Source organism: Melitaea cinxia, chromosome 17 (assembly GCF_905220565.1).
Source record: "Melitaea cinxia chromosome 17, ilMelCinx1.1, whole genome shotgun sequence".
Taxonomy (NCBI): Eukaryota; Metazoa; Arthropoda; class Insecta; order Lepidoptera; family Nymphalidae; genus Melitaea; species Melitaea cinxia.
The window spans coordinates 12,244,435-12,256,937 of NC_059410.1; the positions used below are offsets into that span (position 1 = coordinate 12,244,435).

General features: G+C 32.8%; 2 protein-coding genes across 2 annotated transcripts; one reads left to right on the forward strand and one right to left on the reverse strand.

The window, feature by feature from the left end:
• The first annotated feature begins 734 nt into the window (after positions 1 to 734).
• Positions 735 to 6,583, forward strand: LOC123661416 (protein sneaky). Its single transcript, XM_045596378.1, has 8 exons — positions 735 to 874; positions 1,044 to 1,512; positions 3,108 to 3,233; positions 3,329 to 3,580; positions 4,060 to 4,275; positions 4,572 to 4,777; positions 4,910 to 5,178; positions 6,319 to 6,583. The coding sequence occupies exons 1-8, from the start codon at positions 735 to 737 to the stop codon at positions 6,483 to 6,485; spliced, it is 1,845 nt and encodes a 614-aa protein (XP_045452334.1). The 3' UTR covers positions 6,486 to 6,583.
• A 42-nt stretch (positions 6,584 to 6,625) lies between these two features.
• LOC123661564 lies at positions 6,626 to 8,133 on the reverse strand. Its single transcript, XM_045596520.1, has 5 exons — positions 8,044 to 8,133; positions 7,831 to 7,940; positions 7,593 to 7,738; positions 6,966 to 7,080; positions 6,626 to 6,780 (listed from the first exon to the last, which is right to left on the reverse strand). The coding sequence occupies exons 2-5, from the start codon at positions 7,897 to 7,899 to the stop codon at positions 6,646 to 6,648; spliced, it is 465 nt and encodes a 154-aa protein (XP_045452476.1). The 5' UTR covers positions 7,900 to 7,940; positions 8,044 to 8,133; the 3' UTR covers positions 6,626 to 6,645.
• Positions 8,134 to 12,503: the final 4,370 nt, after the last annotated feature.

Consider the following 12,503-nt stretch of genomic DNA (forward strand, 5'->3'; position numbering starts at 1 on the left):
TTTTATCATATAATATAGATGGTATTTTAGTAGCTACATTACTATATTTACATTTTTTTTTAATGTCACTAGGTCGGCAAACAAGCTTACGGCTCACCTGATGGTAAGCGATTACCGTAGCTTATAGACACCTGCAACACCAGAAGCATCGCAACCGCGTTGCCGACCCAACCCCCAATCCCCCAAGGAGCTCTGGTCACCTTACTCACCAACAGGAACACAATACTGCTTGAAAACAGTATTATTTAGCTGTGATCTTCTGTAAGGTCGAGGTACTACCCCAGTCGGGCTGCTCCATATTTTGAGCAGGAGTTTCCTGCTGTGCCCTACCTCAGTAAAAAGTAAATAAGTCCAGACATTTTCAAAAATATAGGATTGCATTTAAATATATCCAATAAATACTGGATCATTACAAATATTCGTGAAATTTTGAAATGGAAATGTTCAATTTACAATTTAATCATATGTACGTGAAGAGAGAGAATGTATAGTTGGATTACGAGCAAAGTAATCTATACAGCAAAATAATTTGTAAATTTTAATTATTCGTTTGGTTACCATTAGTTACTGTATACAAATATTTGACATAATAGTGCTATTATTTAATGTGTAAATATGTATAATATTACAAATAAATAACATTTTGTTATCACTGTAATTTAGATAGCTACAAAAAAAAATTAAGTGTCCAAGTGATAAATATTCTTGAATTCTTTATTATTGTTAAATGAAGTATGAATGAATCAATATTCGAGAAAGTAGGAGTATTTTTAAATAACTTGATTCGCATTTTGTGTCCAGCTCTACATATAACTATATTCTCAGAATATCATGAAAGAAAAATTTTAAAAAAATTCCTAAGTTTTATCACTGGGTTTGTTTTAGGGCAAGCTTATTTTCATTTATTTTTAGAAGATATACCTTTTCTAAGTGTAAACGGTTTCGTTATTAGCATATTAATAAGCATAATAATAGGTAAGCCTCTGCAACATGAATAACAATAGTCATCATAATCTTAAAATCTGGTAATGATCACTACGAAGTAAGAATATTTTTTCAGGTATAGCTAATTCAGTGTCTATACAAGTGCGTTGTATCTCTCTTTTGTGCTTACCCATGTACTGTGGAAAAGCTGGCCGAGGTATTTTGAAGGCTGTTGTGTTGACTTACGTTGTAGCTGGTAAGGACATTAAGCTTAAAATATTTGAAGGAAAAAACTTGATAATCACCCGGTTGTACCTAATAAAACAATATTTACTTCATACTATTTTTACTGTAATACTTATATGTGTATTTCATGTAACAGGACCAATAACAAATATGGGTTTAAATGCCAAAGAAGTCGTACGCGTATTTTCTTGTACCACCCGTTTGTCACATAACCTTTCAAAATTTAATTACGTTCAATCTTATCGACCATTGAACAAAGCTTTAATGGATTTTAATGGTGAAATTATTCAAATAGTGGAATCTATAAGGTTTTTATATTTTAACACGTCTATTAACCATATATGATTAAAAAAATACCTCCATGTTTTATATACTTATTTAAAACTATTTCTGACTCATAATTCCTCATTAGGTCCATCCGTGATGTAATATCTCCAATCGAGTATGAAATCGAAAGATTCTCTGATTTGCAGCAGATGAAAAATGAAATTGATTTTACAGATGCTTTGTTTGATATTGTTTATCGTTCTGCTAAAAAATTAAAATATTTGAGGTTCGTTTGCAAATACATATTTATCTTTTATATTTTTAATGTTATAATTATTTTGGCACGTTAAGGAAAAATTATGAGAGTAAATTTTTACGATACGCTCGCACGCCGTCAAGAACCGACACCCTGAAGTTAGCTACAACGAAGAAGTTAGCAACGTGAAGTTAGCCAATGAAGTGTAACTTCTTACGCGCGTACATAAGTACCTGCACATACTTTTTTATTTTACGCAACAATCGAATTTTTAAGTTTTAGTAGATGTAAGTATCTAGGTGTAAAACAATAATTTCTCATAATTATTATGAGAAATACGATCTTCTAAATATATACTTCAGCCTATCGCAGTCCACTGCTGGACATAGGCCTCCCCAAGTTCGCGCCACACATCCCGGTCTTCCGCAATCCTCATCCAGCCTACACCGGCAATCTTACGTAGATCGTCGGTCCAACGGGCCGGAGGACGTCCTACACTGCGTTTGCCAAGACGCGGTCTCCACTCTAGGACCCGTCTACTCCAACGGCCATCGGTCCTGCGACACAGATGACCAGCCCACTGCCACTTCAACTTGCTAATTCTATGGGCTATGTCGGTTACTTTCGTTCTCTCGCGGATAGTCTCATTTCTAATCCTGTCTTTGAGAGAGACCCCAAGCATAGCCCGTTCCATTGCACGTTGAGCGACTTTAAACTTGTGGACCAGTCCCTTCGTCAGTGTCCACGTCTCGGCTCCGTATGTTAACACAGGCAGGACGCATTGCTCGAAAACTTTTGTCTTCAAGCATTGCGGAATCTTCGAAGTGAAGACTCGACGGAGTCTGCCAAACGCCGCCCAGCCCAACCGAATCCTCCTATCGGCCTCCTTCTCGAAGTTGAAGATCTTCTAAATACTATCTGTTAATACTTTATCTTACAAAGATCAAACCAATCATTTGAAGCTATCACTTCATATCAAGAATTATACGTTAAAAAAATGGAAATTCGTTGTGAAAATCAATTGTCACACGCTATCTCTACGTGCATCGACATATTTTCGTCAACCTATGATATATGCAGTAGGGTCGTACCCTCTTCCATAGAGATTATCTGTTGGTCGCTGATGCTCCCTCGTGTGTGTGATGTAAAGCGTATGGTCGGACTTGATACTTGTAACTTCAAAAGAGAGGTACTAAAAACTTTTATATACATTTATTAGATTAGGAAAATATGTATATTGTATATTTTTATAATAATTGTAATATGTTTTAGTTTAATTTTAAATTAGCAGTCGGAAGTAGATTTTTACTTTATTGACGCTAACTTCTTCAAAATTTGGCTATCAATATTTCAACTAATTCTATTATATGTCGACTAGGCGGCTTTAAATATGTATATAAAAAATGCTTGTTAGATTGATGCTGGTTTTGGAGAAGGTTACTCGAGCTTAAAGTTGGCAGAAAGAAATTTTACATCAAATTTAGATACGATTAAGTTGCAGAACAGGATCTATTTTGAACGAAAACTTTACGGTGTGCAGGTATAATTATGTTTTTATAGTTTCGCCTACGTCGCCTATATTTTGCTTTGTCAATATTTGTCTTTTTCAATTTTCAGTCTTTTTACTAACTTTAGGATGCTAAAGAAACTGGAGAACATGTACTTCATGCATTTGCAGAAAAATACACTAAGATGGAGTTTGCAATCATCGCAGTCAATATTTTCTTAGCTTTCTTATTCCTACGTATTCCTATAGCTGCCGTAAACTATCATGATTTATATCTCACAAATATTGACTACGATAATATTTATATAACTGACAACTTTAAGAGAATCGACGAGAAGCGACGCAGGAATAATCAGTTAAACCTTTTGCCTTTAAAAAAGGTATTGATTTTTTTTAAATTTAAGAATTATTGTTCTAATATCTAAGATTTTATTTTTGTGTTACCCACATTAGGAATTCTAAACATTTTGAATATCATATCAAAAATTGACCGCTCCAGCGGGGTTCGAACCCGCGTCTCCGACGTACCGTGTCGGCGCTCTAGCCAATTAAGCTATGGAACGATACACCCGCTCGAGCGAAATTTTCGATATGATACTTTTTAATTTCGGTTTAAGCGAACCGTGGCGCCGTCTATAGTGAGCTCTTTACAGAAACCCGTAACTATTCATTCCGTATATATTCAAAATGTTTAGAATTATTGTTCTTTTTATCGAAATTATGTAGTGATATTCCCATTTTTTATACTTTATTTGTGTAAAAATTTATAACAACTTTATTATATTAAGTAAATTGAAAATCCATGTTGATTAAATAAAAGAAAGGGCAAATAAATAATAATAATATTTTATTTAATAAGATGGAAAGGAATAGATATATAGACGTGTACTCAGCATCCTACATACCGTCAGAGCACAACAAGCTGTTGACTCAAATCCTGAAAGTAATGCTAGAGGCGGTCACAGCTACGACCTTTGTAATGTTAGACAGATTATTCTATGAAGCTTTGGACGTAGTGAGACAGCATGCATTGGAAAAAAGCCCTACATTCTCTACACAAGATATTTCAATTAAGGTGGGTACTGCAGTTGTTGTTAAATGATTCTGAGATAAACGTATGTAGTGGCAACAATATAATAGGTACATATCTGTATGTATATATATTTATATTAAATTGTTGTTAAACCACCTAATATTGTAATAATTAAATAGCATAACACATACCTAAATTGCTTACATTGTTTTGGAATATTTGGAATAAGTATACGATTTGGTTCATAGCTTATAAAAATATAGGTAAGTGCTATGTTACTAATAAATATGTACCTATATTTTTATTAAAATCTAAGATGTAAATATATTTAATTATAGACTGAAGGAAAAGGACCCCTATCTAGTATGGTGCGTAAAGTCTTAAGAGAAATTAACTTGAATAAAAAAAGTAAAATATTTTCAAACGGGGATTGCGTCCCTCAACCTCGAGCAATGCCTATAATTTACTACGTTAAAATATATGGCGGATACGTTTGGATCCTTCTTTTGCTGTACATTAATCCCTACACATTAAGATTGCGAAGGTGAGCATATTTGGTTACAGTTCTGGTACTATTAGTCTGAGCATAACATTTATTATCCTTTAACAATAAATAGTTATTCTAAAGCTGTAACTTTTTTAATCCATCAGATTTTACAAACATAATTTTTTGTAGACTGATCTGCAGCTATTTCTATTATAAACGCGAAAAGAAACGCATATTACACCTGTACAATGTCATTCTTAAGAAACGTTTGAGAATGCAAAAGACTCTCCGAAGGAAAGCCGTACAAGCTGTTCGTGCTCATTATTTGTCTGGAGAGAATCTGCTGAGCATGAGAATGAGATACCCTCATTTGTTGGGCTGGCTCGCAGCGTTGCCGGTGGCCAGAATGAAGTGCCTGATTTGTGAAGAAACGGAGCCGAGATACGTTAAGCGACAACGTTAGTTTTTTCACTTTATGCCAATAATAAAGCTATTACTTTATATTTATTTTATTTTCTTTATTAAACTTTATTGCACACACAAAAAAGAAGATACATTTTAGAAGGATTAGGTAGATACAGAAACACAGGCCGAAGACGTGCAGCAGCGTTTTCGGTGCGACAAAGCCAGCCCTGCGGTCACCAACCCGCCTGCCCAGCGTGGTAACTATGAGCAAAACACACGAGTTCACGCCATTTCTGGTGAACTGATGGAGGTCTATGTCCAGCAGTGGACTGTGATCGGCTGAAATGATGAGATACAGAAACAAATAATGTATGCAAAGGCGGCCTTATCGCTTAAAGCGATCTCTTCCAGGCAACCTTTAATAAAAGTAGTATATGAAAAATATGTCGGTAATAATGCGCAATCAACAACGCAAGTTTATTAAGTATACATAATTAAATCAGGTTATATTACTAAACGTAGTTATATAATACAATATTCATACATTTAAACGATATATACCTACATAAACATATACACATATATGTAAATACATACAAAATATATTATTTATACAAACATACAAATAAAAACAATACCAATATAATACATAATTATATTTAAAACTATGTAAGAGTTAAGTAACTCTAGTACTCTACTCTAGTAGTAAGTTCTAATTTGTTTTTACCAGCTTTACATCTTGTATAAGTTAATATTGATGGAAAAACTTGTAAGTAGGTAGAAAAGAACAGTATAAGTAGACAAACAGATAATAATGTTGCCGTTATTAAAATAATGCGTGCTTCGGTAGCTTGCAGTTGTTTAGTATTTTTTTTATTTGCTTAGAATACTTTATCACCTTGTTTCGTTTGGTACATTTTCAAAGACAATAAATAATTGAACTATTGTACAGAACAACATTGACTTATTCACATAATACAATAATCTGTTGTTGACCTTTGTAATTTAAGGAAGGGGTTGTTTGTAGGCCGGTCTATAATAGCAAAGTATTAAATTTTTTTAACAGCTTGATCGGTATTACCGAACTATATCTACCTTCATACAATGGGTCAAATTATTTAATTTTAATAGGTTTATTAATTGTTTATCTTAATGTATATATATCATTGTTATTTCAGACTCGAATTCAATAGAAATATGGCATTCGTGTATTCAGAGTACTCGGTGTCCATTCGTATACTGCAACGAGTGCTGGCTAGAAGTAGGCTTGCAGTGCCTCGCCTGCGACCCCGCGCTCGCCGAACTTAGTGATGTAGACTCTCTCAGCGACGATAACCCACCACGATATCACTTAAGATAAACAATAGTTCCAAGATGTTTTATTTTTTCACTTTAAAAATTTATGAATGTGTTTAAATGGTAAATATAAATGTAAGTTAAATAAATGCATTGTACAAATTATCAAGCTTAATGGTTAGAGGTGTAAAAGAAATTACTAGATAAGTTCTTAAATCCTTTATTTAAAATAAGCCATATTCAAGTTGTTCGCCAACTGTTAAGTTGCTTACGAATTGAATGTTGTCCGCAACTTCGTTGCAAAGTTGAGCCAGACCAGTCAGCTCACCATTCTCTTGTGGACTAAAGTTATACACCAACTACGGAAAATAAAGTTGTTTCCAGATTATCTTTATTTTTACACTAGTAAAGTTTAGTTACTTGTGACAAGTTAACATACCCAGACAATTGGGAAACAATGAGCATTTTTAATTAAAAATTTTATTACATCGAAGTGCCTCAATTTGTAGTTACGTAAGTAGATAAAAGAAAAATAATTAATTACCGACAAAAACTCGTCGTACGTAATCCAACTGTCGTTATCAGAATCAGCCTCCATAAACTTTTCTCTTCTAGACTCCATTGACGTTTCATCGCCTAGACTTTCTAAAACTGCACAACTAAATAACAATTTAAAGTACTTAAACAAATGGCATTGGATATAGAAAATGTACACTAATATAATATTTACTTATGAAGAGGTAAACTTTACTAGATTATTTTGCAAGCTTGTAGGAACTGTTTGGAACTAATAAACCGATTTTGAAAATATTTCAGTAGCTTCATTTTTGTAAAAAAAAAAATTACATTTCACAAGTCTGAAGAGAAGCACTACAGCTGTGCCACTTATTCTGTAAAAGCTGATGTACCTACCTATATTAAGCTCTCATCCTTCTCCTACATGGGGAAAGAGGCCTATGCCCAGCAGTGGGGTATTACAGGCTGAAGTGAAAGCGTACAATGTAGGTAGGGGGTAATGGAGTAGTGTCTACTATACCAAATGTTAGTCTTTTGTCGATCTAAAAAAATGTAGTAGTCAATTAACTCGAAAGTTTACACTAAAGAAGTTTCATAACTAGCAAACTGGGAACTGGTTACCTAAAAGCTTTTTAGAAAGATTTTCATTACTAACAAGTCATCAAAGCCGAGCATTCCATTCGACTGGTTGTCGAAGAGGAGGAACAGACTGTGAAGGTTTGCAATGGTAATTTCGTTCCAGCCTGGGAACCGGCGTACTACCTTCTGCATGCTCCATCGTCGATCATGTTCTTTCATTTCCTAAATATAAAATATATTTGGAGTTTTATAAAATTTTCGCTGCTGAATCAAGAAGTTTACATTCAATGAAGTTTTGAAAGCTGTTGACATACTTGATTGTGTTGCCTCTGCTCTGCTAATCTCTTATAGAATTGATCCACTAACTTATCATAGTCAGTCATGGGAACTTTATGGACATCTGAAATTTTCCGTTGTGGTTCACCTAAATTTTAAAAATATTATGATGAAATCGTGGCAGTCTGGCTTTCCGTTTACTTATACATATGTAGTCATAAAAGTTAGATAACTTGACTAACGATACCTACTATAAAATAAAATCAAAAATCATTTAAACTTTGAAAATTTTAGCAATTTCATACTTGTTTACTAATCGTAGTAAATGGATAATTTTCGAGGTTACCTGTCGCAGTGAAGTCCTCCTGCCTGTAGAAACATATCGGTTTTCTTTTTACAGGGTATTCGAAAAATCTACCCAGGCTCGACACGAGAGTACTTATATAATGACCCATTACTTCTAGTGGGTATAACAAAAATTATTTGATAAGTAATAAATTGTATAGCCACTGAATTCCGATTTAATTGATGTTTATAAATGACATTTGACTTGTAAAATTAACATCTGGTAAAAGAAACTTTTTTTATTATAAAATAAGAAATAATGTTGAATATTTATTGATAAATTAATATTTTTTCAAATAACTTTCTACTATTATATATTTACATTGTGAGTAATTGATCGGGGAAATTCGGATAATGTAGAGAATTTGTAAATAAAACACCATTTTTTTTATCAATCATTTATTTTATATAAAATTTGCATTAAAAAAATAAAAAAAAAGTCATGACCAATACAATGTCACGCAAGATTAATAACATTATGACTCGAAGTAATGATTATTACCGAAAGGTTAAAAAAATCATGTAAGGTAAGGTTGCACAAGTCGTACCCTAGCAATATCTCGCATAATATTTATATTGTATTGTATGTATTCATGTGAGTTAAAATGTAATAATTAAGTTGTTTTTTTTTTCTAAAATCTGATTGTAATACAGTATAGATATTATTTTACTTTGAAACTTAGAAAACTCGTTGCTTAATTAAATTGTTCTATACTGAGCAAAATTCCTTACTATACTTATTCGTACTGGTACGACTTAGGATGTAAGAAAATTGTTAAATAAATCACAACAAAATTTGGAAGACCTTACGATATGACACCAGACTTGGAACAGACATTAACAAAACAAATGATGAATTTAGACTTTTGCTTCTTCGGATTAACTACCACTTTTTTTAGGAAAATGGCTTTTGAGCTTGCAGAAAGTTTTTTCGATGCCTCCTTGGAAAAGCTTACCCTAAGTCTGTTTGTATGACACAGCAATAATATAATGGTTTAAAAACAACAGAATTAGGTTAGGCCGTGTGACAAAAATATCATTAACCTTTTGACCGCCATAGTCACCTATACTTGACAAGGGCTCGCGAGTCCTGTGCGCCAGCGACGTCTATAGGTGACAAAAAACACGGACCACAAAAATATTAAATAAAATTATTAAAAAAATATTTCTAGTAATTTAATTCAACATTTCTGAAAATAGAATATCCCTGCAACATTCGAGTATAAATAATTGTGTTTGCTCGCAAACGAAAAAAAAACCGACTTCAATTACATCGAAGAGTAATACAACGTAGATCGACGAAAAAATAGTAATATTTTGTTCGTATTCCATATAACTCGACATTATAAAATTGTAGAATTATATAATGTTCTACTGTTATTTCTAACATTTTGTTAGCGACATGATTGTAGGCAGAAATTTCATAAAAGGCCCGTCGTCGATTCGCGCGAAGCACTGACATCGCTTATTACGGCGGGTTTTTTAGTTGAAGCGGATTTATATTGAATTACGGTTTATGTCTTTTTTATTAAAAATATGTAATGTTCATGTTTTCATACAGCTCCGATGCACGACTGGAGTTTACCCCTTCAGATCAACTGTCTAAATAGGCACAAAAAGGCTTACTAGTCTAAGAAATATATTATTACTATATCAAATTGTAAATAAATGAATGCAATAACGCCATCTATCGGAACCTAATTGCGTTATTAGAAAACGTCTGAACGCCATCTCTAACAAGGTCATTCGTTCAGTAGATTTTACTGTTCAATTTTTTCATTCCGGGGCCTTAAATGAAAATCGATTCTTAAGGAGAAAACTCCAAAAACAGTCAAGTAAATACGCCATATCAGATATAGCTCAAAAATTTCGAGTCAAATCTCAATTATATTTAAATGGGACCACATGACAAGCACCACCTATCGATTAAAAAAAGAATTATCGATATCGGTCCACCCAGTAAAATAATAATGAGGTTAATATAACGTTGGTCGACGTAAAATAGCCAAGTAAATACCCAGTATTAGCGATAACTCAAAAATTAAAAGCTCAAATATATTTATAACGAATAAACTGCTACTCTCTACTCTAGTGGAATATTGTAATTTGATCGATAGTGAACGAAGTAATTTCATTAAATTTTGATAGATGGCGTTGTGGCAAAGTATTGAACATGACCACAGCCGTCTTAACATCGTCATGTAAATACGTGTCATCAAAGATTACTCAAAAATTGCTCATTATATCTCAATCATATTTAAAACGGACGACATGACAAGTATTAGCTTTTAATTTATACAAAAAAGATCAAAATCAGTGTACCCAGTAAAAAGATATAACGTATAATACAACGTAGGGTGACGAAAAAACCGTCAAGTAAATACGCAATATTAGATATAACTCACAAATTACTAATCAAATCTCAATTAAATTTGAATGGGACCACGTGACGAATAGTAGCTTTTAATTTATATAAGAAACGTCAAAATCGGTGCACCCAGTAAAAAGTTATGAGGTATAATACAACGTAAGGTGACGAAAATAATGTCAAGTAAATACGCGTTATCAAAGATTAATCAAAAAGTAGTTATCAGATCTCAATAAAATTTATATGTGACCACATGATAAACATCAGCTTTCGATTAAAGTAAAAATTATCAAAATCGATACACCCAGTAAAAAGTTATTGCGGATTTTCAAGAGTTTCCCTCGAATTATCTGGGATCCCATCATCAGATCCTGGTTTCCTTATCATGGTACCAAACTAGGGATATCCCCTTTCCAACAAAAAAAGAATAATCAAAATCGGTACACCCAGTAGAAAGTTATGTGGTATAATACAACGTAGGTCGACGAAAAAAGCGTCAAGTAAAAACGCATTATTAGATATAATTCGAAAAGTAGTTGTTAGATCTCAAATAAATTTAAATGGGACCAATTGGCACACACCACCTTTCGATTAAAACAAAATTTGTCGAAATCGGTCTACCTGGTCAAAAGTTCTGATGTAACATACATAAAAAAAAAAAAAAAAAAAAAATACAGTCGAATTGAGAACCTCCTCCTTTTTTGGAAGTCGGTTAAAAACAAGTCTTAGAGCTACACGTACTGAGAAACATTGAAATAAAAACATGCATTCTTATTCCACGTAAATGCTATGTCCAGAACGCCGAAGTCGTCTATAGTTGACTGCTAGGGATGTGACGCAAGAGGTATAAATAAATAAGAAATAAATAAATATTTATAATATACACACACCGTCATCTGTTCCTAAAGTAAGCAACTTAATACTTTTGTTATAGATAACAGCCGACTGGTAAAACTACATTTTTTTTTGATAAAGTTACATATAAATAATACATATATAAATAAATATATATTACACCCAGACTCGGGGTGGGAATCGAACCCACAATACCCGGAGCAGAAAGCAGGGTCACTACAAACTGCGCCAACGGGCTAGTCAAAATTGTATAGATGTTTTTTTAAGCTATTCAAAATTGAACTCAAACGTGTTATATTTTCTATAAATAATTTGATATTTGAATAAAACAAAATGTAAAAAACGTAAAACTATCAGCTAACACATAAATAGCAAATAAATAAAAAAATCAAATCATCTAAAATCAATCAAATCGTCATAATAAATCTGATATCTCAAATTGGGCGCATCTCTAGCGTTTAGTCATTAATCCGTTCTCTACACGCCGTTGTCAAGTATAGACGACAGCCTGGTGACGTCATAAGCGAATGGAGAGAAAACTAGTGCAGTGAGCGATACCTTAGAACATCGTCGCATTTTGGAAGGCGTCGATGGTTTTTTTTAAATTTACAATTACAAGTAAAATTGTTTTATATTATTTAATTTTTTTTTTTTTATCTAAGGTTAAGACTAAAATTACGATTTTCTTTTTCATTCTCAAAATCATCTGGCATCAATATCATCTTTAACCACCACTCTCATAAAAGCTTTTCTTCTGAGACCCATGGCTTTGGTGTCGTGAAATCAAATGGCAGGCGTATTACTCAGTACTGTTTTAGTACTATTTGCTACCTAAGCGAAAAAAAAAAATATTTAACGTAAATATTTCTTTTAACTAAAGCTGGCACAGACCGCACCGATTATATTAATTTCCTTTTAGTGGTGTGTAGGTAGATTTTTTTAAATTTTAAACTTTTATTACTCCTTTTTTAGTTATTAATTATCTAATAAGATAATAATTGTTTGCAGGCAAACGAAAAAGACCAACTTCAATTATAATGACAAATAATACAACGTAGGTAGACGAAAAAATAGTCAAGTAAATACGGATTATCAAAGATTACTCACAAAGTTGTAATCAGATCTCGATGAAATTTAAATGTG

Bases quoted from the DNA above. Each gene is read 5' to 3' on its own strand.
- LOC123661416 (XM_045596378.1), top strand. From the start codon at position 735: ATGAATGAATCAATATTCGAGAAAGTAGGAGTATTTTTAAATAACTTG. The intron at 4,276-4,571 runs GTGGGTACTGCA...ATTTAATTATAG, and splicing joins CACAAGATATTTCAATTAAG to ACTGAAGGAAAAGGACCCCT. The intron at 4,778-4,909 runs GTGAGCATATTT...AATTTTTTGTAG, and splicing joins TACACATTAAGATTGCGAAG to ACTGATCTGCAGCTATTTCT.
- LOC123661564 (XM_045596520.1), bottom strand. From the start codon at position 7,899: ATGACTGACTATGATAAGTTAGTGGATCAATTCTATAAGAGATTAGCA. The intron at 7,081-7,592 runs GTTAGTAATGAA...ATTGTTATTTAG, and splicing joins ATGCTCGGCTTTGATGACTT to TTGTGCAGTTTTAGAAAGTC. The intron at 6,781-6,965 runs GTAATTAATTAT...TATTTTCCGTAG, and splicing joins CGTACGACGAGTTTTTGTCG to TTGGTGTATAACTTTAGTCC.